The sequence below is a fragment of the Amblyomma americanum genome, chromosome 1, assembly GCF_052857255.1.
Source record: "Amblyomma americanum isolate KBUSLIRL-KWMA chromosome 1, ASM5285725v1, whole genome shotgun sequence".
In the NCBI taxonomy this organism is placed as follows: Eukaryota; Metazoa; Arthropoda; class Arachnida; order Ixodida; family Ixodidae; genus Amblyomma; species Amblyomma americanum.
The window spans coordinates 528,146,233-528,172,725 of NC_135497.1; the positions used below are offsets into that span (position 1 = coordinate 528,146,233).

The window sequence follows — 26,493 nt, forward strand, 5'->3', positions numbered from 1 at the left end:
GCATTGCGTGCGGAGAAGAGGACGAAACGGCTAACGCTTGATACTTTTCTGGAAAGGGCTTCACCCTACAGTGGAAAGCAGCGGGGCTATTTATCCCAGGTATTGGGGTTTAAGGACAGTGAAGGGAAAGTAAATGTAAATTTTAAGCGGGTAGAAGTAACGAAGCGAAGGTTATCTGCTTGGTGGCTAAAATCAAGACGAAAGTGAAATTTCATAAGTCATGGCTAGGCGGCGTGAGCCACTCTCCGATTTAAAGGTTAGGGTCGAAGTCGGCCGTGGTTAGGTTACAGCCTTATCCATCCATTCATCCATGTAGGCGGCGGTTTTCTGTTAAGAAGTTCTAATGCAGCAGACCCTTTTATTAATAAATCATTTAAATTTGTACAGTAAAATTATGCTCTTACAAACGTAAACGCGTAATTGATTTGTTTTGCTTGTTTTTTTGTTTAGTGACGTAACCGGAACTTCTGCTGCTGCATTCGGACGTTTGGAAACACGAGGAGCGCAATGGACTCTGTCTCCGAAAAGCCGGCTGAAACTTTCGATTGGAATGCCGATACAGAAGTGCAGTTGTTTCACGCGATGAGGGGGCACAAGCCAGTGGGTAAGTGTGGTGTTTTGAACTGTTCTCATGCGCTTGTGGGCGTTGTAGTTTGCGCGTTCACTCGAACTGCATAAGGCGACGGTGGACGCCGCCATTGCTGCCGCGACGCGTTCGCATTGTTAGCAAAGCTGGTGCGTCCAGTAACTTGGCTCGTTGACCAAGGGAGCGTTTCGGGCGAAAGTTCAAAACTGCGGCGGGGCGATGCGTGCATAGCCGTAAATATCGGTACGGTTCTGTACGCATTGCCCCGCCGGCATGTGTTCGGTTCTTGCAAAGGGAGCCCTCCGTCGCCGGTAGAAGGCGACAAGGCACCCGCATCTGCACCTCAGCTTCACAACCGTCAAGGAGGTCTGGGATGGTGTCAGCTGCTGTACGGTAACTAGAGCCACCCCCTAGCAACAATGAAGCGACCAGGGAAAGCCCTGGAATTGGACAGTCCGCCGCAAGCGCAGGCACTTGCGTTTCTGGCGGAACCATGGCGTGGTAGCGTTCGCTGGTGTACTTGTTCCCGCGTAAACCCGGCACAGTGCCACTCCCGAATTTCAAATGCATGCCTCACATTGTACCATGAAACGCCAGTGTAAAGTGTCAGCAGCCCTTGAAAAATGCATTTGATTTCTTTCGTTCGTCCAGTGTGTTTTGTCTGGCCCAGGAATTGAAATTGGGGCTGGGGGTATACCAATTTCTAAGTGGGAATGTGTTGAGGGTAGACGAGGAGCAGTAATTTCTTTTGGCGCGGTCTGTGCGCACGACGCGACCTTAGCGCCGTCAGCGGCGGCGGCGGCGTTCAGCTGTTTCGCGGCTGACGGTCACTACGAAGGGTGTCTCCGCTTTGCGTCGTTTGCCAGCCGTGCTGAAACGGAATGCGCGCGGTTCGCCGTTGCCGCCTCGATACTGCTTCGCTCTCGTATGCTCCGCGCGCCCATGCGTGGCGAGTCTTGGTGCACGGGCATTACGGTGCTCAAGAAATAGCGCAGAACAAGTTATTTTCGCGTCAGGACCCCGGCCTGTGAACTCGGTGAAGCCCTGTTTTGTTTCTGGTAGTGTGTTACTCGTAATTTTGTTGCAGCTGGAGCATGCTTAGGTTTTTTTTTTAGCTTTAAATTAAAAGATTTTAAAGGAGCGAGCTCCAGCTACTGATTAGAGTCAACTCGAACAAGCGCCGGGCACTGGAGCGCGGCGTACATGGACGCGAGACGCGCGTAAGTATGGAATGCTAACCGAACTCGGACGCTTCGCATACAGACGCGGTTATTCGAACTGCCGAACACGCGCCTGCCGTAGCCGGTCTGTGCACAGGGAAGACGAGATATTCGAGTAAGCGCTGAAAGTCGCGCGCAGCATAAAGTCCTTCATATTATCAAGGGGCTTGAACGCAGCACGCATTGCAGTGCCCTCTTGCGTACTGACAGTCGGCCGCGAAACAGCTGAACGCTGCATTTGACATTCATCAGCCGTGTGGCGTGCTCAGGGGAGTGTTAGGGCGGAGCTTTGTCGTCACTCTGCACCCTCGCACTGAGCGCCTGACGCAGGTAGCAGCGCCGCAGTGCTGCCCCGCAGCCGCTCCTTGCGCCGGAGCCGCGGGCCGCGTATTTTTGACCGCGGCTGTACAGCTCGGCGGCCGGACGTACTGCTCGCCGCGGCGTCGTGAGCTGCTGCTGGCGTTGCAGTCTAAACAAAGGATGTGCGGTGGCAATTCTTTTCTGCTTTTACGGGGGTACCCGAATTGCTGGCAGCGAGATTCGTGGCAGTTGCGCTGACAAGCGCAACGCCGTGTTCGTGCTGCCTGCCTGGAATCGTGGAGCCGTGTGTAGTGCAACTAAGTTTTAAAGACTGTCACATAAGTTCTAGTAGTTCACAATGAAAATGCATAGCCAAGCATGTGAGGAAGCAGTGGTAAAGTAGAACTACAATTTTCCGGAAATTTATCAGAAGGAACAATAATTTCTTTCCATTAAGTAAAATTGCAGTGTGTGTCATAACAAGTCGTAACCAAAACTCCTGTGCCCGGTGGGTCCAAACACAATTTGCATGTATCGGGCTTTCGTAAGTCCGCTGCTGCTGCGGCTGAATATGTTTGCAAAGGAAAATTGTATGTGCACAAGGAAGCGGGTGAGCATCACGGCTGTGACCGCACCCGCAATAGATCAGTATATATCGCCTGCATGGGCAGCGGTACCGGCACACAACGCCGCGCCATCCGGCCGCCGATTTGAGTAACGTGACTGCGTTGAGAAAGCAGTCTCCGCATCCGTCTGTGAGCCATGTTTGGCGCCAGAGTGGGGGGAACGGGAGCGGCCACGGGCTCAACAGCTGGCAGCCGAAGCCACAGTCTTCGTCGAGCACGCGCCGCCACCGCTGAGGGCACTAAGGTCACGTCGTGCGCATACCTTTTCCGGTTCAAGATCACGTCGTGCGCGCAGACCTCGTCATTTATGTGCCGGGTAGGATTAGCAAAGTTTATAACACCAAAACTCTTACTGCTTTTTACACAAGGACAGACAAAAGTAAAGAATAAGGACCACATGAAATGTGTTGAGAAACTACGCAGCAGTAGACTACTAGTAATAAACCTTATAAAAGAAACTAGCTGTGAAATGTGCCAAACTCGTTTCTTACACTCAAAACCAGCTGTGGATGTGTCCCATCGTGTACGTGCTCGTTTTCCAGTGCTGTTCAACAATATTTTCAGTTGGGTGTAAAAAAAGAACAACAAAAATTTTAGCATTAAGGGGATGCCTTCAGAAAAACAAGGGGTGTGTAGGGAAATCACTGCTGTGGTGTGTGCTCTGTCTGAAGCATGGCTGCCTTGGAATGCTGCGAAACAAGAGCATTGGTGGTGGCCTACCAGTCCAAGAAATCATAGATTTGGACTCTTGTGTGTTGCCATCGAAGCTGTCAACTCATCACTTTCTTTTTATTTATTTGTCCACCTCGCATACGAGAGGTGCAAGGCTTGATCCCCTGTGCCTCTGGGCACCCACCAGTGATACAGCCAGCGCAAGCCTTCCCCTGGCCTGGTGCTTGGCTTTTTTAGGGTGAAATGCTTGGGAAATGGGCCTTTGGCCCTACTTTGAGTAGAGCAAAGCATCTTGTGCCATGGCCACAGCTTTGGCAACAGCTGGCCTTGCGCCATAAAATTTTTTTCAATTCAATTCAATTCCATTTATTTCCCAGAAAATTCTGGCTGGCTGCCAGGACTAAAAGCTGTAGGTATACAGCTTGACGAGGCCCAGGCAGCCATCGCAAGGAACGGGCGGACTCAGTTCAAAGTCGTTACATGCTCAGAAAAAAAAGGAGCAGATACAGTTGAAAATCTTTACATACACCAAATAAAATGCGAACACATAGTCAGGTTACAGTTTTCGCAAAAACAAGACAGTCAAAAAGCACAAAATCATCATTAATGAAAATACGGAAGTGCAAAAAAACATTTTCAAAAAAAAAATACAAGGGAACAGCTGTACTTGGGCGCGAAGAAGTCTGGAATTATTTCTGAAGAAATAATTCACGCAATGCTTTCTTAGTAGGGTTATTTATATCTCTATATCTATTTAAAATTATTGGAAGATTGTGCTGTAATGCTTGGAAGTTAGTCATTGCGAAAAGGGGGAATTAAGTGTCTGTGTTGCGAGTATTAACTGTGTGGTCGTTCTGTTTCAATAGCTCAGTGCCTTCTATAATTGACCTAAAGGATAACAACAGATCCCCATCATCGTCCTTATTTATTTATTTATGAATATTGTAGCCTTCACTTGATGGCAAGTGCAGGAGAGGAATCGTAAAAAAAAATTTTAACACGCGTTTGGAAAGCATGGTCAGTGCAAAAATACAGGGTCAGCAATAAGTTAAAAAATGTGGGAACACTAAACAATTCTTATGATGCGTAAATGTGAGAGCTTGGGGGGGGGGGTGAACACTGTTTTGCTGCAGTAACTCATTTCGCACTTTTTGCTGTGTTGCAATGGTCTCATACTTTGTTGGCAGTCAACTGCTGTCTCCGGCCACATTTTGTTGTCTCGCCTGGTGATGTAGATTCAGGTGATTGAACTTCGGAAGATGAATACTGCATAAGCTACGTTTGCGTGAATACGACAGTGGGCATCATATATCTTAGTGCTGACACACCACTGTGTGCATGTACCACATCAAGTCTGTCTGGACAACGACCCCTCACCCAGTGCACTTGAATCATATTTTGGGCTGCAAAAAAGGGTGTTGAGTCCAGCCACCCCTATCTTGAGCACAGTCTGCTTTGTTATCGAACTGAGAGGGTATTGTGCAGCACCGCCTCCAAACCTGTTTCTATTCACTGCAAAAGTTGACTTGTCTTTCTTGATGTACCCTTGTCTTGTGTTGGCCTGTTGCTGGAGGAGAGGTGGTGACATAATTCACGGGCTGCATTTCTGCCACACGTTTCTACCACGACTTTCTGGCAATGGCAGGGTTTTCACACAAGCCAAGTAATGCTCTCGCATTAAAAGAAAATCATGCGTGAAAGCACGAATGGAGAAGCACCTAATAAACAAGAAAAAAATGCATGATAAGTTCTTAATTCTGTTGTAGCCTGTAGTACAATTCAAAAAAACGTTCCAAGTGTGACGTTTTGTGCTGCTACAACAAAAAGTCCGGTAGGCCATTCCACAAATTAATACTAAACTGGAAGGGTTTGGAAACCATCTAGGTGTGTTTGGCCGCTGCAGTGGCTCGGTGGTTATGGGGTTCGGCTGCTGACCCGCTAGATGCGGGTTCAGTGCCGGCCGCAGCGCTCGAATTTTGGTTAAGGCTAATTTCTAGATGCCATGTACTGTGTGATGTCAGTGCACATTAAAGAACCCCAGGTGGTCGAAATTTCTGGAGCCCTGAGCTGCTTTGGAATGTTAAACCCCCATAAACCAAGCCAGCTAGGCGTGTTTTATGTCTGTATTGGGATATTGTGGTTCAAATGAGTAGTGTGTTTTCATCACTATCATCTGCCAGACTACGCCCACTGCAGGGCAAAGGCCTCTGCCATGTCTCTCCAATTAACTCTGTCCTTTGCCAGCTGCGGCCACCGTATCCCTGCAGACTTCTTAATCTCGACCGCCCACCTAACTTTTTGCCGCCCCCTGCTATGCTTGCCTTCTCTTTGAATCCACTCCATTACCCTTAAGGACGAGCAGTTATCTTGCCTTCGCATTATATGTCCTGCCCAAGCCCATTTCTTCCTCTTGATTTCGACTACGATGTCATTAACCCGCGTTTGTTTCCTTGCTCACTATGCGAGGAGATGGACAAAGGTGGCTCCAGGAGTGGTATGAGGACTCCCAGGGAACTATGAATATAAAGTAGAGAATGACCAGTTTTCACATGTATGGGCGTTATCCCATTAACGCTTTCGTGTCATACCCTTGAGGCTGAGCGTAAGTGTACCCTCCAATTTTTTTCTTTGCTATGTGAGCAGGCATTGACTTAGGCTAATTAATTTCCATTCGCCGCTCTATGCACGAGTCACATAAACCTTGCAGGCATTGGTTGGTTTTAAAAGGGCTCTGAATGAAAGCGCAGTATGCCTGGGATGTGTTATCGATCAAGAATCTTTTTATTGCGCTTGTTAGAAGCTGAGTTATCTGCACTAAAAATTTGTATTTCAGCATCTTCACGCCATTTCCTTTCTTCTCATCACTTTTTGCAACCACTCGGTCCAACCGCTGCCTGCCAATGTGAAACGGAGGAGGGCGCAAGCATGAAAATGTCACCGGAAAGGGCTCGCTAACTTTTGCTCGTGATCGTGGGTTCTTTGCAGCTTGCATAAGTCTATTTTTTGTCTCAGGTGTTCATGCAAGACAGTGAAGTGATTTTCTGAGAAAGTGTATGTACTCTCCCGAGCAGGTGTTTCAGGGCCCCTTTAATGTGATTAGTTGTGTTGACCACTCTGGGGTAAATTAAATTTAGGCAATTGTTGGCGAAAAGTTTGATCTTTACAGGCAATTCAGAAACAGTAGCAATGTCATTGATATAAATCAGACATAATGGACCCAATGACGGAGCAGATATTCGCAGAGCAATAGGAATGATAAACCTTTGAAGCACTTTATTCCGTTTAGCCTGAAAAATCAGCTATATTGCTGCCTAATACACTCACGTCTGCAGTATTTGCTTTTATTCTGGGGCGCTACCACCAAAACAAACCTTGAATCATATTTTGGGCTGCAAAAAAGGGTGCTGAGGTCCATTTGTAACATAGACTTCCTTGCACATACTACGTTGTTTATAATAAGCTCAAAATACTTGCTCTAGACTACCTATCTTTACATAATTTATTGCTGGAAGCATTTCGTCTGACAGACTGCCAAAGAACACTTAAGCAAGACATTCACCACAAAAGATACTTGATACAACTTGAGGCATGAAACATTTCTAACACAAATACACACTAACTATGGAACACCAGCTTTGCATTTTCAAATATCTACTGTGTAAAATAATTACCCGAATGTTCTAGAGAAGCTGGAAACATGTCATTCTATCGTGAGTTTGAAACTCGTATGAAAAGTTATTTTGTTTGTGTGAAGTTTGTTTGAAATTACTTGTTAGATCACTGCATCGTCAGATGCTGTGTATTATTTTTGTCTTCTTTTTGAATGAAATTGCTACTTGCTGTGCTGTTGTTTTCTTTTTTTTTTCCCCAGAGAGAGTATGAATGCTTTGGGTGCTGTGGCCTTTGTCAGGCAAAAAATATTGCCTTTTGCCACAGCACCTGAGACTGCAATATGTTTTAAATAACTAGTAAATCCAAATAAAGCACTGACAAATGTAGAACGTCGGGTGAATTTTCTAGTGAATAAGACTTGCAGTTTGCAGTACGAACGGATTGTACTCACAGTCACTCAGATGGGCTGCAGTCCAGTTCAGTGTCTAAAGAAATACCTGCATTCGTTCCGGAGTTTTTCCTATGATGAAACTTATTGAATGCATTGGAAAAATCTATGCAGATGACATCAGTTTGTTCGCGGGCTTCCAAAGCTAAATAAAAATCGTGAACTGTTTCAATAAGTAGGGAAACAGTTGATAAGCCACTTTGGAATTCATGTTGAAACGAATAGAAGTTCTTTGTCCTTGCAGGGGCAACTTTGGAGGGGGATGTTAGCGAGTAATGCACCACCATGGACCCCAGCACACCTGCGCTTACATGCATGGCAGCGCAGTGTCTGGGGAAATGGGGTAAGAGGGAATCCCGGTGGTTGAGCTGAGTGTTCCATAACTGTTTTTCCTAATTCGTTGGCTTTATGATAAGTAGTTTGCTGAGTCTTCTTCTGTTTTTGTATTCAACTTTTTTTTCTTGTGTCTACATAGAGGCTTGAAGAGAATTTATTCTGTATTTCATATTTTGGATTGCATCTGTTGCACTAGCTAGCTTGTCTGTCTTTACATTCACTTCGGAGATCTGAGCCTCAGTGTTACTCAGACCACCATGAGTTGTGGCCTGGTTATCTAGGATCATCTACAACAATTGGGTGCCTGCGGGCCCTGGGTTTTCTTCAATATCGCCTGACATCATGAACAGTTACCAACATTCAACATCAATGTAGCAAAATCTACGGGGTCATGGCAGGACTAACAGAGAACGGTTATCACTATTTGAAGATGGAACTTCATCTTGGCAATGAACCTGCAAAAGTAGCAGTAGCGGCTTAGGCATGCTGTCCACAGGCTGGCTGCCATGCCCTCCAGTGGGACGCCGGCGTCTTCTGAGCGGACCGATTGACACTTGGCAGGCTTTGATGCTGGTCTTGCTGCTTGTAGGTACCAGATAAAGCAGCTTTGTTGGGTATGGGGTATGCAGTACTTCGGTGAGCCCTTTTTTATACAACCTAGAAGCTAGTACATTGTCTCCGCGTGCAGTGATCCCTTGTTCTATCATGTGCTCGATTTCCTGCTTTTAAGCAGCTGCCATGGTGGCTCAGTGTTGTATCATTCAGTGGCCTTTCTGTAGTAAATAAATTTGCAAAACCCCAAGTGTTTACTCCTCTAACACCTTTGTACTTTGCAGGCGTCAACAGATACTTCCAGATGGCTTGTATTCACGAGAAGTTTAGCGCGTCTCTGAACAAGGACATAGCTTCGCAGATAATATGGGATCACCTGGACACCATGTATGATATGGCAGCTTTGGTATGTGGCACTCCTAAGCCTTCCTCTGAGCAGTCTTTCACCTATTAGAGACATTCTTTTTTCTTTTTTGTATACTGTGTGGATAATAAGTTTCAGAGCAAGCTTTCTATTCCCCTTGACTTGCGTTTCAAGCATGAATAGACATATAAAAGAACATTTTTTTTTGTAAATGCTGACTTACAGAAACATGCGTTTGTGAGTGTCTTGTCTGCTGCATAGCGTGAGTAAAACGAATGCATAGGTTTCTAAAGTTCGTCAAATATATCTGTGTGAAAGCTTGCGGTAGTGCAAGAATGCTTTCTAACTATCAGGTTGATTTTTTTGCTGCAAGGCATCACCGGCAGATGCGAAGATGATTTGCATGCTGTATTCGGATACTGGACCCTCTTCCAACCAGTTGCTCCGGCGATTCTCCTGACCCTGCTAGTGTGACAAAGCAGGGAGTGCTGCCACTCCCTGCTTGGTCACATCAGCAGGGTCATGAGAATCGGCCGACGCTACTGGCTGGAAGGGGGTCCTTTGACGGGGAAAAGCTGCTGCGTCCTTGAGTTGTATCCGACCATAGTTAACGGTGAATGCACCTCTTTCCAGTGATGTCTTGTGCATGCGCCACTTGCTTAAAGCATGCCTGGTGAAAGTGACGGGTGAGGCTGTGTCACCTGCTCTTCTGTGACCAGTGTCTGCTTGACCGACAGAGCAGTGAACTGTTGAAAATTAAGTGCAGTACTAGCATATTCTAGGCCCATGCAGATATGTGTGCACGTTCCCCGCATGCACCAGCCTCAAGTGGGAAGGCGCAGCATGGTTCGCGAGCGTTCTTGAGTCTAGGGTTTAAGTGCAGGGCTGTCAGTGTGCTGCATGGCAGGTGTCCACAGATTGCTCACTAACATCTACTCTGTCTGGACGAAGCCAGCACTGCTCTTAACTGTTTGCCTGAAGTGAGCCCACGAGGGCATTGTAAAAGCATTAATAAGGGTTATGCCTGTCGCATCCCTTTGCTACTTGGCAAATTTATATTTGTCTCTGGCAGCCGCTAGAGGGATGCACCACTGGAAAAGGGACTATTGAGAGTACCTAGGCAGACCATGGAATGCCTAAATAAACTACAGTAAAAGTTTTTTGCCAGCTCGTCGTCTCTGTATTTGGAGCATGTTAAACAGTCGATAACTCTTTCTTACAGCACGAGTCGGAGATCTTGCCATTTCCCAACAACGAAAACGAGTTCACGCTGCCCGATAGTGAATTTGGGGACCTCTTGTCCAAGCGTAGAGAGAAGAGCACGACAGACAAAGAAGGCACCAAGCGAGCACCGTCACCTGCTGCCAGGTAAAGCAGTGCTTACTGTTAATTGCTGTTGGGGCTTCTCATTTAGTTTAATGTACAATGCTTTCAGTTTTATTTGCACCAGGTATGAAGCATGTAAATAAGTAGCATGAGGAGAAATGTGTCATAAGGACAGCTTTACAAAGCCATGCACCACTGACTTGATGCCTTGGCAGCACAATACCACAACTGCGCAAAACTAAGTTTACAAGTTTGTTCAGAAGAGGACAATTTACAGTGAGAATTAGTGTTAACTCCATGACAATTTTTTCTAGCCATGGAGCGGAAGCTGAAACTCTCTTCCTACACAGTGGAACATAGAGGAAGGAAAGAATATAGACTCCATTTCAGGCATAGCTGTCAGTGCTGTGGAGGCTGTTAAAGTAGTGCACCCGGGCCAAAACCATGTTACTCCACCACATATCATTCATTCTTCTTGAAGCCTCAGTGAGTGTTAAGGCGAGCAGTATACAGGAGATTCCCTTTAAGGCAAACTTGAAGGGCCCAGAAAATTTGTCTGCTCAGAAGCTTGTCTTAACAGAAGTGGCCCCAAAAAAGATGTGAGAATGCTATGCATGTCCAAATACATGTTACATCAGTGACGTGACAACAGTTAAAATGACCTTGTAGCGAGAGGATGATTACAAATAGAACAAATATGACACTATGCATGAAGTGAGCTGAGCAGCTCACTTCAGCTGAAACTACTGAAAATTAAAAATTATTTCTTCAAGAAGTGCCAAATGCACTGTGTATTCTAATACATCAAAGTGTAGCTTAATGATTTTACTTCCGAAGAAAAAAAACGCCAGAGTTGTATGTGGAAAAGAACACAAGCAAAACAATAATAAGCTGCTGCACTGAGCCAGAAGTTGATTACAAAAAATTTAAATGTACAAAACTTTGCGCATATTCTTAGCTTAGCTACCATTCTTGTGATTTTCAGCTGTGTACATAATACACTGTACTTTCCGTGGCCTTTTAAGTTGGGCAATATGCTTCTCATCCACTAGAGAAAGCAGTTGCACTAGAGAGAAGTGCTGTACAATACACTTTTTCTGAGTTCTGTTCTCTTTAGCAGAGGTTTTTTTTTTTTTTGGCGGGTAGTGAATGGCTTTTATGGGTGAAAAGGGAGCATGGCCTTCCTTGACATTTGCATATTTAAAATTCCGCTGGCACATTTTGTAAAATATCCTTCTAATATGTTGCGAATACCCTAAAGTATCAAATAAAATTACTTTCATCCTTTATAAATCAAACGCACTGCATAAAATACAGCGTGAATGGTAAAACGAAACACGTGCGAGCACGCACTGATGTTCCGGGCCTCTGAGATGAAGTCTTGCAAGTGAAACTAAAATCTGGTCACTCCACATGGTTGTCTAACTCACCACTACTGCTTAAAAAAAAAAAAAGACAGCATAAGAACCAAGAAAAGGGCTCAGTGTAGCCTTTTGCCTTTGAGGAGCATGCGGTGAAACACACCGTGATTGGCGACCGGCAGACTACATCCTGTCAGTTTCATTTTTCATGTCACCTCCTCGCATTAGAAAATAAAAAGAATTGAAACCACTGAGATGGTGTTATAGAAGCAAACTAGATGGCACAGCTTGTCCAGGAGCGCTGTTTTGAATTTTTGGCGGCAGATTCAAAACGTCGGTCAACCGTCGGGTCACTATAACCGATTGCCTATGCTGTGGTAAGAAAAGAATGCAAACAGCATTGGTCTACTTTTTTCTCTCTCTCTTCTACAGCAATTGCTTTTTTGTTTTTTGCTCCTTACCACTCAGTATTGAGGCTCCAAGTGCTCTGAAGGTGCCCAGCTGGGCACCTTACCTTGCTCCGTTCATAGTGTCGCTGTTGTCAACTCTATGAGCAGGTGCACCATGCGCTTTTCCTTCTGATGCAGGCCGTACCCATGTGGCTGAAATATCTTTCCGCAATAATGCATTCTGCAACTCCTTGTCAGTTAAAAATTTTCCAATTGCCTCAGCCCGAACTCAGTGAGCGGGCCTGCTCCACGCTGACAGGCCTTTTAGTCTGCCAGTGCCAATGCATGGCACGGGAAGCACGCACAATGCCAAGATCTAGCATCTCTGCACCACGCGCAGGTAAACGCGAAGCCACCTTGCCTTTTCCGCACGGGCAACCAAGTTTCTCTGCAAGAAAGCGTGCTCCCTCAGTCAAGATAGCTTCTGCGCACAACAGTGTGAAGTTCCACGGAAGCTATCTTTTTGGGGTTTATATACAGGGTGTTTCATCTAAGAATTTACATAATTTTTAAAAATAGCTTTTTGAGTTGAAAGCTTAAGACGCATTGACATTAGCGCACTATTATGTTGACAGTGACACTGTCATTAGCCGTTTTAGTAGCTTCGATGGCCGGGTAACACAAGACTGAGCACGATACTTTTAAAAAATGACTCCGATATCTGATATTATCAAAAACTGTTGCCGGTGCCGTTGCAAGATATAGAACTGAAATTGATTTCCGATGAAGATACAAGATACTCTACAGTAAATGCTCTTTAATTCGAATCACGTTAATTTGAAAATTTGGATAATTCGAACTGCTGGCGAAGTTCTGGTAAGCTTCATGCATGCAAGTCTATGGCATCGCACGCTCGTTAATTGGGACGCTGCGGGTCTCATGCCGGTTAATTCCGGCTCCCGAAGGGAGGTCGTCAAGAGCCCGTGTCCAGATATGCCTGGTGCGGCATGCAATAGTTCAGATAACCCTGTTCAAACCTGAATTTCGTGCTGCAGTATCACTCGTGCACCTCTGATGTACGCGCAACGACAGGCGTGGCGTGGCGACAGGCGTGGCACCCACGCACCAGCGCATCGCCGAAGCAGTGATGGGGAAGCTGCGACGCTTGCCAGCGCCATCTCTCGCTCGCAGCAAGCAAGCCGTGGGTCACGTGACACGAGCTTGCGCTGTGACTGGCACGTTTTTTGTGGGGCAGGGCTCCGTCGCCGCCACTCGACGGAAACATAGAGCAGGGCCCGGCGGCACCGGTCGCCCGATCTGGGGGGAAACCAGTACAAAAACATCACCCTCCGGCGGCTCCGGTGGGAACGGAGAAAGCGAAAAACCGGCTGTGAGAATGTGGCCTACGGTGTACGACACCATAGCGGTGTAGCGCCATCGCTTAAAATAGTCATTGTTGTGCCCTTCTCATCTCGAAAGGAAGTAACCATTGCCCAGTTTTTCACCAAATAAATTTACCATGATGCAAGCGGTTATTAGATTTTTGAGGGTCGTTTGATAATTTGAACATTTGATTCAGTTCCTTGAAGTTGACTGTCTGCACTAAAGATCGATTTTCATGTCAACAAGTGTAGGTAACGCTGCTCTGCTTCAAATATCTCGTGGAGTACCTCAGGGGGTGATGAACAAGCTTTTACTGTATCATTGATACTTCGATACATAACTGCAAGTGCCAGTGTTAACAAAGCTGGTTATGTGATTAGCTAAGTTGAGAAATGTCTCGATTGTTTCTGGAATCATTAGTGTATTCGATATAGCACACTGTCTTTGAAATTGTTTAAAGGAATTCGGGCACACGGATTTCTTTAAGCTTCATTGTTGGTGCATTTGGTTTCATTAGAACTTTACCACTGGGCTGAACCCATGTTGACGTTGAAACAGTCGCTTCCATAAGCAGCCTAGCAAATAATTTTTTTGAGGCAATGTTCTTCATGCGAATGAATGAGTGAGCACTTGACTACATTAGTAAACTTAAAACTCTTCCAGGTATTTTTCATTTGTTGTTGCATTATTTACCAGGTGGCCTCTGCCTTCGCCTTGAGCTTTCCCCATCGCTGTGTTTAACAAACGTTTCAAGTTGGAACATTCTGCGCTAAAAGCTAGAAGGGAAACAAAGGGCTGAAAGGTTTTATTAGGCGAAGCATATCTTTCTAATGTCTGTTATGCCGATGTTACATTTCCTTAACGGCATCAAGTAACAGCTTTTGCTCTAACCACAACTGCAAGAGCCTTGCAGTTTGGCCGTGCTATTGGTGAACCATATGAAAAGCCTCTCTTGTGAAAGCAGACGACCATGTAGCCATGTTATACTTTATCAAGATGCCATTTTTGAATGCATGCAAATGAATCACAGCCACGTCGACGCGAGGATTCTGGAGGTATATAAGAAAGTGTGTCTAGTGCATCTTGAATGGCTTGTCGCACTTCTCCAAACGAAAGGAGTGTGTGAGCTGGTGCATTTGACACTGCTGGTGTGTATGATACCACTGACCTGCATGTGGAAGAGTGGGTGGCCTTTTATCGTGCTGACAAAATCAACAAGTGTTCTGTAAGCTATTGAGCATCATGTTGAAAGTTTTCCATTTCCGTTGGCAGCCACTTCAACTTGAAACAGGGGTGAAGGGGTGTTGTTTCTACCACAATGGCGAACTTGTCTCCTCGTCCCTTCTGCCACTGAATGGGCAAAAGTGCAGTATAGTCGTGCCTCCTTAATATTGTAACGTGGTGGTGACGTTGAAGAACACAGTAGCAATACTGTGAAAGACAAAACTAACTTTTATTGGATGAACCTGTGCCCACAAAAAGAGGCTACACTTACAGCACAATGGTAGCGGCGAACACGCTACAACAGACAGCGAATAGAAGCATCGATGACTTGCCAGAAACTTCGGATAGATGCAGGCGCGTCCCGCGCTGTGCGATAACACTTGTTAGGCGGTGAAACGTGGTCGCCCGATAAAGATAAGTGCACGTGTCAGTATGAACACTTTCGTTCCCGACCAAAAGTGTCCACAAAGCGAGTTGTCTATAATAATGAATCATGCAGAAAAACAAAAAAATGGCATTGGTTTAGCTCTGGTTAAACCTGGAGTGACGCGATAGCTACAGCTGGCCTAGTGGCACTTGCTCAGTTGAATTGGAAAGTGTCTTTCGCCGCTGCGTTTCGCTGGCCGTTCCTTCTTCATCTTCGTCCCTGGATGTGGATTCACTCTCTCCCCCTCTCCACTCCTCCCCCCACTCTGTTTCGCCGCCAGCAGCTGCTCCGCACCACGTGACCAACCACTCACCACGGAACCAAATGGCAGCATCGCCATGCTGAAGGCTTGAAATGCTAGCGTAATGTAGCTATGGCTACAAAATTTCTGGTGGTTTAGCTCTGGTTAATCCTGGTCTAAACCGAAAAGCTGCATCTCCCTGGCTATGTGGTTGAGCGACTGGTGGTCTCCACGGCAGGCGTCGCATTGAACACACCTAGCATTAGGCTGAACGCATTAAAGTGCACCAGCGTTTTATGCAGAACCCACTTTGATGCCCTGCGCATACGATTCTAGCAGACGCTTTCCCGCTCCGCTCGGTCAAGGTGTGTGACGTCACGGAGGGAGTAGGCAGCACACCTGGAAGGCCTCCTCTCCTCCTCTCCATAACGCGGCGATGGAGCACACATCTGCTGCTCACCACGGCAGGAGTGGCATCGATCATACCTAGCGTTCCGCTGAACGCATCGAAGTGCAGCGGCGTTTTATGCAGAACCCACTTTACCTGCGCATGCGATGCCGGCAGACACTTTCTTGCTTGACCAAAGGTCAAGGTCAAAGTCTAGATAGTGCAACAGCCGCTGGTGTCGCTGCTGTTGCTGACGTCATGTCAAACCTGACTACCGCCAGTTATGCTCATGGTTTGACATCTAGCTACATTCAAGGTCAAACTTGCGGCCCCGCTGACGGCTCGAAAAGCTGGTGTATTGAAGCTTTTCTCTTCAAAAGAAATATTCTGAAAAAAAAACTGATTTAAGGGTACGATCTGCTTGTGCGCGTAGTGGTGGGCAGTAAAGTGGTAATCGGAGTGCATTATTCTGGTCGCCATTCTGTTTAAAATAATGTCATGCAGATTGAACCATACTGGAAGGGCTTAGAGGTACGTGCCACACATGCACGCACGCGTACACTCAAACATGCATGCACACACGTGCACACGCACACAGACACACAGGCCATCACTACATCATCTATACTGTTGTGCTGCCTTCTGCTGGTGCCCTGCACTCAAAATACAAGTACTGGAACATCTTTTAGAGGCCTTTGGGATTTTGTTCTCCTCACTGTCCATATTAACAGGATAAAAATACATGGGCCCAAATGGGCTATGGGCATTTTCATCCTGTCCATTGTCCGGATAGCAAGTTTCCGTATTCATGAGTTGTAAATACATTAGAAAAGTTTGTTCCCGGTAAAGACTGACCTTATTTCGAGTTGTCCATATTAACGGGGGTCGTATAACGGGGCACGACTGTATATGCAGTAAAACCTCTCTATCGGTCCCCTTTAGTTTGGAAATTTGGATAATTCGGCCTGTCTGCTCCCTCTCTTCAAAAATGTACAGAAGTCAGTGGCACCACACTTGTGACACAACGGCGCTGAAGTCGGTTTTCGAGACACGCATTGCTACTCTCATCATCTGGAAACGGGTGCCGGGCCGGAAATCACCCTCCATTCTGAAACTGAAAACTTACGAGGGGCAGCGCTGCTACAGTAAAACCTTGTTTATTTCGCCCCCATTAATTCTGGAATTCTGACTGCTGCCAGAGTGCCGCCAAACGCCCATGCAAGTGTATGGCATCAGAAGCTCGTTCATTTGGACGTCACGGGTCTCACATTGGCCAATTCAGATAGGCCCTTGAAGGGGCGCTGTGTCGAGATATGACGTGCTCGACAGGCGATCATCCAGATATTCGTCCACAGGCCTGAATTGCATATTGCATTTTCTCCCACACCCCTCTGATCTATGCGCAAAGATAGGCATGTTGACAGTCGTCAGGTTCCTGTCGATAGGCCAAGAGAGAGTCCGGCCGCATAGTTTCATTCTTAAAACTTCTTCACCAGTCATCTGCAGGCTGAGGCGATGGTGGCTGTCGGCTGTGCATATCAGCGAGCCAGCCAAGCAGCACACCATCTGGTAACAACGATTGCCTTTTTGCTGATCTTTTTTTGTTTGTTTTTCGAAGGCATCTTGCTGCTCCGGGGCCAATGCACGCTTCCCACGCTTCCGTTAGCCTGGTAAATACTAGGCGCGTTGTTCCAGCATGCCAAGACTCCGCGGTTGTCACGCACTGTTCGCCGTTTATGCAGTGAACCCTCCTCACGTGCGACATTACATGTGAAGCGGTCCCAGCGCTACCATGGACAATGAAGAAGCCGTGGAGAACCTTGCCATTGTGGAACCGTTCTTCCGCAACTCCCGATAGCGTGCACAAATTAAAACATTTGATAGAACTGCAAGAAATTGCTGTTGCGCAGTTTTCATCTTAAAAGGAGCCAACAATTGGCCAGGTTCCCACGAAATAAATTTCACTTTCATGCGAACAGTTTGTGGCACTTCTGGGGGGCCATTCGATACTTTGACATTCGCACTGTTCAGACGTGTCTTCCACTCCCTTGAAGACTGAATTAATGAGGTTTTACTGTACATCATCTGTCTGCCAAACAAGGAGGTTGGGAAAAAGCAGACTGACCAGGCCAGTGGCTTTGGCATAGTCTCTGTTCCTTTCAGTTTTCAGTGTGCTACCGCCTAAATGAGTGCCGTCAGCCCAAAGTCCGACTCACAGCGGCCTCAAAATCTGCGGCACATTTTTTTTAGTGTCGAGCATCGTTAAAATATGAGACATTAAAAATTTATTTTTGATACCGATACTCTGCTACTTTTGTTTGTGGCACGAGATACCTAATGCCAATACATAAAATGTATTGACAGGTGGCATCGAAGGTGCATGTGTCTTTGATACTGCCCATGCCTTCCAGGTAGTTTGGGCATGAGTTAACCAGAGCATCCACTGCTGTGCAAGCATTTGATGAGATTCGGCATCATTTTGTTGATAGTCAAGAACGTGGTTTGAGCTTGAAGGACTTTGGGGGACCTTTCGAACAGCCTAGGAACAGCGTCAGGCTTCAGCTTGGGCAGCTCATGTCGCAGTGACACAGCGTCCCTCTTTACCATGAACTCGTCAGGCTGAATGATGTTTGTGGGATTGAAATACTTCTCACAAACATGCATGTTCAGCAAATCGAAAAAGAAGCTACCATCCTGTTTTCGAGGGATGAAGCATCTCCTGTTCTCTCGTATTTGGGCATGAGGTGGGAAATGAGTGATATTTTATCGTCATTGCTCCTGTAGCCTCAGTATCAGCACGTCTCATAACAAGGTGAAGGCATTGTTCACTAAAGCACATGCAATCACACACTTCGACACTGCATCTGATAAAATGCCAGGGCAAGGAAACTACACATACATTGCAAAACATTGCTTTGTACACAGTTAGCCAGCCTTGCTCTTCACTGCTTGCCAAAACATGCTACTTGATTGATGGCAGCACTGTTGTGCAGCCGCTTTGCGCAGTGCACCAAGCTTTTTGTACGTGTTACGAAGAAGTTTTATGGCCATAAAGCACTGTTCAAAGACTCTGGCCGCACCCTTGTTCTTCTACAAGTGGCATGCAGATAGACAAATGCAATGCTTGTGGAAAATCATTGGCATTGGTTATATTGAAGGGTGGTGTATTCGCGGGAAAGATGCAGTTTATGTAGCATCTTTCATTCCCATCACTTATTAAAAAGTTGGTGCCTTAGAGGCAGCTTGTTCCTGCCTCTGCCTTATGGGGTACCTACGGGCCCTTAAGGCTTCAGTAAATGACATGAAATGAAAAATCTATTATATACACATTGTATGCTTTCCACTGCTGCGTTGTCGAACAAAATTCACTTGGTTCCATTAAAGTTGTTAAACTCTTGGTGCATGTTGGCTAGGATGCCCTGTATAAGGCTGGTGCATGCTTAGTTTATGGGGACTTTTGGAGCAGTGGACAGTGGTTTTGAGCTGTAACAAGAGTTGCTTTGCAGCCATTGAGTGTATTTGCTGGCTTCCTGCAGGTCTTCCACGGGTGGCAAGTCTCGCCTGGATGACGCTACAGCACCTAGGAAGCCAGAGACCACTGGTGGCAAGACACAAAGGTGATGAGATGCAGCCATGTCTTCTCCCATACCCAGTGCAGGCTGTGAAATAAAGCACATGGAGGAGTAGCTTTTAGCCAAAATGCTGCTATGCCCTTGATCCCTGGACTATTAATATGTGACAGCCAACGCCATATCATAAAATTTTTTGCTGTCCTGTGTGCAGGGGTGGAGCGCATATGCAGGTTCTCTCAGATCATGAATGGCAGTTTACAAATCTCACTCCAGAGAAAAGTGTGCAACAGCTGTATCTTACCGGTACTCACCTATGGGGCAGAAACGTGGAGGCGAATGAAAAGGATTTAGCTTATGTTGCAGACAACACACCAAACTATGGAAAGGAAAAGGATAGGCGTAACGTTCAGAGACAGGAAGCAGGCAGAGTGGGTGAGGGATTAACGCGAGTTAATGACACCGTAGTCGAACTTGAGGGGCTTGGGCAGGGAATGTAATGCGCAGGCAGGATAAATAACCGCTGGCCTTTAAGAGTAACGGAATGGATTCCAAGAGAGGGCAAGCGTAGCAGGGGGCGGCAGAAGGTTAGGTGGGCGGATAAGATTAAGAAGTTTGCAGGCATAGGGTGGGCGCAGCTGGCAAAGGGGGTTAATTGGAGAGACATGGGGGAGGCGTTCGCCCTGCAATGGGTGTAGTCAGGCTCATGATGATGATGATAATGTGTGCAGGCATGATGAATTTAAAGTACTGGGCACCAGCAGCCTGTCGTACTCAACGAGAACTTGCAGTTGAATTTACAGTATTTCTTGTTTTGATATTTTATGCTCCTGTAACGGTGCACGTTTCAGTGCAGACAAGGCAGACTTGGAGAATAGGGGGGGGGGGGGGGGGTGCTCTGCTGTGCTGTCTCTGGTTTTGTTATCTTGAAAGCTTTGAGCGTGCCTTTTCTTACTGAATATCTACTTGGTCTTGTGTGATCACATGAGCTGCTGAAGTGTGGTTTTGCCATCACGGGTGCTGGTGACTTATTTGGGACAATGGGAATTGCAGGTCTGGAGGCAAGTCCAAGTCAGACACTGCTGCAGCAGCATCCTCCCGTAAAAGTGACACGAGTGTGCCCAAGCACAACCAGGCAACCAGCAGGGTGAAGCCAGAGCATGCTCATGGCAAGGTCAAAAATGATAGTACACCAAGCCACAAGTCTAGCCGGCTTGAGCCACCTGCCTCAGGGCCCAGCAAGCCGCATAAAGCAGAAAGCAGCAGCAGCAGTAGCAAACCGTCCAAATTGGACACCAAGTCATCCAAAGCATCAGATGCGAAGTCTGAAAGCAAGACTCAAGACGTAGGGACGCCCCACGAAAAGCACAAGCAGTCCAGAGATACTTCAAAGGGATCCAAAGGGGAGAGCAAATCAGACAGCAAGGGCGATTCCAAGGCCGAATCCAAAGCTGAATCCAAGGCAGAAGCCAAGGGAGACCACCCAAAGGCAGAGCCAAAAGGTGGAGGAGGGTCCAAAGGCGACAGCAGCACAGCAGGTGCAAAGCGAAGTGAACCACCAAAAGTGAAAGAGTCTAGCCGGAAAACTGAAGGGCGAGGCAAAGCAGAGGATGACAACACTTCTACCTCAGGTAACATACTTCATGTTTTTCTGTGTAGTTCCTGCTGGTCATGAAACTCTTGTGTAACACTGTGGGAAAGCTCGTTCTGCTGCCCAGCGCGACAATGCAGTGCCAGGGTGATTTGATTGATCGATCAATCAACCAGTCAGTCAATCAAATTGTTAATTTTCCAACTCCTGGTTGAAGGGGCACCTCAGCGAAAAAGCAGTCGCAGACTTCTTGAGAGAGCCAGGGACCCATACGTGCATCAGTCGACGACAATTTAGCCAAAAGCCTGTACAGTGAAATCTTGTTAATTCGACCTCCGTTAATTCAGATAATTCAATCTAGGAACGCGGTCCCAGCCGGCGCCCATGTAAGTCTATGCATACCATCGGACATGAGTGGGCTCCCACGGGTTAATTTGGACGGGGGTCCCGTCGAGGTATGACCAGCGCAGCCAGCGATTATCCATATGGGCCCCCCCCCAAACTTGCATTGCATGAAACAGTGATGGCCGCACACCTCAGCTGTGCATGCTATGGCAGGCACGGCGATCTGAAGTCCCCCTTGCCGAAATTTAGTTCGACCACATAGTGTTGGTTTTGCTTTTCTTAACTTGACGCCATTTTGCAGCTGTCGTTGTCATTGGGCATGCACTTCGGCCCATTGTACCATTTCGAATGCTGCTTGGTGCCCCACTGGCCATTATTTTTTTATTTTGAGGTGGCGTCTTGCCATTCTAACACCTATGCATAATTTTCTTGCTTGCACCCACATGCTCCTTTCGTTCTTCTGGTACACTGAAACGTGCTATTCAGTCCGCGTTGTAGCATCCTCAAAACGCTATGGGACCATTTGTAAAGTGGGACCAGTGCTACCTCATCGCACTGCGGCCTTCACGATTTTGGAGCAGTTCTTCGACATTCTAGACTGTGTGCGCAAAGCAAAGTGCAAAAATGTAGACTACCGTCCTCCAGGTGTACATTAGATAAAACTACTGTGATGCAAAAGCCTGAATTCAGACAAGAACATTGACAGATAGGACTGAACAGTTTATGAACAATATACTGTTCAGTCCTCTGTCAGCTTTGGTTTTTCGCCATCTCAAAATAAGTGCCCTGGCGTGATTTTCATGGTACTCCGGAAATGTCGAACAGTGGACATATTTCCATGATAAATGCACCCCACTGTTCTGGCTACTAGAATGCTTCCCGCACTGCATTGCCTGGAGGCACTCCAGCATCGGTGACGTGAGTGTGGGCTCATGTAAATAACCTGCAATGATGAGCTGGCTGTTGCCACGCTGGGCAACATGGATTGGTTTCGCACTGTTTGCTGAGTGCTGCTGGTCTTAATATACTCCACACTGAAGCCAGTGATAGTGCTTTGGAGTTGTTCCATACATCAGGCGCAATGCTGTCAAAGCTGTTAATCTTGTGGTGAGTGAAAAATAATGCCGTATTTATGCGCATAATTTGCGCAGTTTTTATTTAGAAATTAGGGCTCGAAGAAGAGGGTGCGCAAATTACGTGGAGATTTCGCGAGCACCACTTAAAAAACTCCACAAAGGTCATAACACGCAATATAGGTATAGTGTATGTTGGCTGCGTATACGTCAGCACCCGGACCCGCACCCCATGCTGGCCCTCCCCCGAAAAAAAGCTTCCCGAACCCGCCAGAGCTAAGCGGCTTATTGGCCGCGGCCACGGTAGCTGCCTGACGTCTGAAAGAATCTAACCAATGGCCACCTCTCGCCTTGTCTGCGCAGATGCGGGGGGTGGAGGAGGGTGCGAGCTTGAAAAAGTCGCCGGGAAGGGCTCGCCAACTTTGACGTGTGATTGTGGGTCGTCTGCTGCTTGTAGAAGAGTATTATTTGGCTCTTTTTCATGGCAACACAGTGATTAAGTGAGTTAATGTGCTCTCCTCGAAAGGCGTTTCAGAGCCCCTTTAACACTACCGCACGAACGTTGTCCAAACTGCTTGTCGGCGCTTTATCATGGCGCGAAGCTGTGATGCCAGCGAGAATAGCCACGGTGCGCACAAGTTTTCCGACACAACGATTGTCGTCTATGGGCAAACTTGTGCGCACGCGGTTATTCTCACTGGCTTCACCGCTCCGCGCCGTGATAAGGCGCTGACAAGCAGTTGTGACATAGTTGTGATATCCCATCGCAAGACACGACAGAACAGCCAAACACAAGCAGTCAGAGCGACCAAGAAAAGCGTAGTCGGCAGTCGAGTCACATGCATCAGCCAAACAAACAGCAGTGTTGGCTCTTCTATCAGCTGCCGATCCTCCTCGGAAGCGCTGCTGGCCATTCCGAGTGGCTATGCCACTGGTGCCGCCGCGATTGTAACAGCGGCCTCTGACACCACCATGAACACCCAGTGCACAAAAGATTCAAAAAGCCTTCCGAACAAACGCGGAATAGCCGAATGCTACTGGGTAGAGCCATAGGGTAGAGCCCGCATGCATGATGGTGGTCTAGCACAGCGCAGTGTGTAAAATATGCTAGTAAAAAACTTTTTGTAAACCCGGGTGATAAGTTTAGGGTGCGCAAATTATGTGAGGGCGCAAATTATGCACGTAAATATGGTAAATACTTTGCCTGCAGTCTTATCGTAATGAAATAGGGTATGCACATGTATTTCTTTGTACTGTTTTCGAAAATGTAATTAGTTTCAGCTTATCTCAGTAGTTCTTACCTTATGGAAAAATAACTGAAGCCTAATTAGATAATTTCTTATGGGTCATTAAGACATTTTTGGTTCCGATTGAAATGTAGCCCTAGGCAAAGAGCTGCCATGCGGAGTTATGTTGTTTATATTGTTATTCAGGTACATCATCATATAAAAATGTTCAATTGTGTCGATTCTTCACAATTTTGGAATATAATTAGCTGGTATTATTGTTGATACGTTCAACTTAGCCTCATAAAAATAGCATAGCTCCACAGTACAGTTCTTTTTGAACTCAACGGTGTAAAATTAATTAAAATTGCACCACAAAAATATGATGAAAAGTTCCGTAAGCCTAGTGACATTGGCAAAAAACATGAAAAAGAAAATTCGCATTTAATGTTTTGACACTGACTACAGAAAATTTTGGGAGGAATCTTCAACAACAGATTTTATTTAGATGTTCTCTATTTGTTTCCCTACAAAGCAAAACAAAAAGTTGCTTATTCTATCCAAGCAAACATTAATAAAAAAAATGTCAAAGATGTAAGCGTGATGAAGCTGTAAAAAAAAATTTCTCATGAAGTTATCGGTATATTTTTTTTTAGAGACAATGGAGTGCAGGGCTAGGGTGTCGAGCTCAAAAGACAATATTTTGAATCCTGAAGACTGTTCTTGAGGGACGTAGCGGTCTGGAGCCCAGGAGATCCAAGCCGCCACCATGGCAAGCTGTTGGTTGGTCCTGAAAAGGACCATTGGGTGCGACATTCAACACGTCTTCTACTCTGTCTTTGAGAAGAACTGCCTGGATGGTAGGCAGCACGCTGCCCTGTGCTGCTGGAGAACGTCTTCATGGCAGTTTAGAACTGTAATCTTCAGTTGCTCCCGTTTTGTGCCGCCTTGTCAGTCTCTCTTTCGTATTAGTGCTCTTTAGCTGAGCTCCATTTGCCTCGCGCAAACGCAGGGCGTCTTTTTCTCGGCTTCGGCGAACAAGGCAGCCACCAGCAGCATAGACCAGACTTGCAGTGATGGATTCATTAGTTGCCCTCTTTCCTTGATTGTAGATGGCAGCAGCCTCAGCAGCAGCCCGCTTCACACTTTCCAAAGAAGCATTCCCATTCTTTGAAGCTTGCGTTTAAATGAGAGAGTGTAGGCTCACTCGCATTCTGAGTCTTTCCTTCACTGCACCGTGCCAACAGGTTCTCATCGCTGAGCCTTGCAAACACTGGCTCCAGAACAGCCCCAACACAAGCCGGGAGGGCGCTCTTGAGTGGAGGTGGATGTTCACCATTGACCAAGGCTCTGTTCAACTTGCACCAAGAGTCAGCACCCTCAGGGCACTTGGAGTGTTTCGGGACATCATCTGTAGAAGTTGTGTGCAGGAGTGTAGCTTCCACTGCCTTCTTCATGCCTGGAACGTCATTACTGTTGCTCCTCAGGGCATAGCCGAAGTAGTTGGTGATCTTCTTGATCTTTTCCTGCGTCAGCTTGCCTCTTCCACCAAGAGATTCACCCTGAGCCTTCTTTCTATCAACCAGGTTCCGCAGAGCAGTCCCCATTCACTTATGATGAACGTGGTTGATACAGTCTTGTCAATCTTTATGAATCGGTACACTTTTGCTTCTGACAAAGCATTAAATGTTCGGCTGTTTCCATCTGAGAGGACGGTTGTGTAGCGCAGACCATACTTGGCCAGGGACCTCTGAAACATGGTCAGCGCAGCCTCCACTTCCATGCGGCCAGAGTTACAATCGATGTTTCGCTGGCACTCGTGGGTGGCGAGCCAGTCACTGTAGCCTTCATCTTGTGGCTGTGGTCCCAACGCACATCCGAGACAAAAGTTCGAGTAAGCAATGTGGTCGATCACAAGACCAGTGCACAGCTCAACAATGCAGCGCACACTGATGTGATAGCTTCGAATTTGGGCCATCCATGAACCATTTAAAAATAATGTAAATGTTCCCAACTGGATTCAGGAAGTCTCTATAGAGATCCTTGATGACTGCCACACCGGCAGCTTTGCTTGCAGTCGCTGTGCTTGCAGGCTTTCACAAAATTCTCAAGGTGTCCCTGAATGGTCTTGTGGTGCAGACCTCGATGTGACAGGTTCATACAGGTGCAAAAGTCGGCACGGGCTGTCACGCCTTTGCCTATCGTCTGTATTCCCTTAATGGCCCTCATGTTGACCTCAAAGGGAGTTATGTTGGCAGTTTCACTTACTGGTAGGGAAGAAAATTGCTTCCTCTCGAAGTTGCGGCTGCCGCAGACGAGCTGGAGCTTTACAGCTAAGCCATACTCCTTGTCTGTTGCCTTGCTCAAAGTCAGACTTCCTACGTCGTAGGCTCCGCACTTCGCTTGCACGAAAAAGTTGTTTAAATCTTTCATGTCCGCAATCACGAACTCGGTACCAGCATCAACGGTCTGGCACTCTGTGCTTACGCCAAGAACTTATAAGTTGCGCTGGGTCGCTGACTTTCGCAACAGAGCAGACTTCGTATGTGCGGATCGCTCAACAAGCTGCACCTGCTCTGCCACAGAGTAGTATGCATCATCAATACGAACTGTACAGTGATCCAGATGCAATTCGTGCTGGAACTCGGTCCCGTGGCGTCGTCAGCGAGACAATCAGCGACCCGGAAACAGCCTTCGGAAAACTGGCTAGGGCAGCCGTTTTGCTTGATCGACGCCATTTTGAGATATTGCAAATTGTGCACAAAGAAAACAGCTTCAAACCAACCCAAGATGGTGGCGATCAGCCGACTGCAGCGTCCGTGGCGCCCGCGTGAAGTTCGAACAAATTTCACCCTTTTGGGGGCATTTCGTGGCTGCCGTGGTATATTGAAAGCATATTTTATCGCATTTTCCGACCGAACTTAGCATTAATAATTTGAGAATAGGTGTTCGAAAGGCCAAACGTTCCGAAAATGAGTTTTGCTCAAAATCGATTTTTTGACCATTTTTTACTGCTCTTGTGGGGAACCTGTTTCCCCCCTCCGTTTCGGTGCGGCCGATCTTCATCGTCTGCCGTCGGGACGGACAGCCCCCGGCTGTGCGAGGAGGGAAGTCTCCCTCATGGGGGAAAGGAAACGGCGACGGGAGCGCCACCTCGTAGGTTGCGCGGAATTCTGCGGAACCGGAGAGAGGCTCTTCGGGATCCGGCCAGCGTCGTGAGCGGTTGGAGCCGCA

At 46.9% G+C, this 26,493-nt stretch overlaps 1 protein-coding gene across 2 annotated transcripts in view; it reads left to right on the top strand.

The window, feature by feature from the left end:
* The first annotated feature begins 450 nt into the window (after positions 1-450).
* The window catches only part of LOC144116254 (uncharacterized), a 32,149-nt gene continuing 6,106 nt past the window's right edge, over positions 451-26,493 (top strand). Inside the window, exons 1-5 of one of the 2 annotated variants that reach the window (XM_077650969.1) lie at positions 451-604; positions 8,637-8,758; positions 9,939-10,084; positions 18,992-19,072; positions 20,078-20,655. In XM_077650969.1, coding sequence (XP_077507095.1) covers positions 508-604; positions 8,637-8,758; positions 9,939-10,084; positions 18,992-19,072; positions 20,078-20,655 — 1,024 coding nt within the window. In that variant the 5' untranslated portion in view covers positions 451-507. Of the gene's footprint in view, positions 605-7,734; positions 7,808-8,636; positions 8,759-9,938; positions 10,085-18,991; positions 19,073-20,077; positions 20,656-26,493 lie in introns of those variants that run through there. The other variant, XM_077650970.1, reaches the window with a different exon arrangement.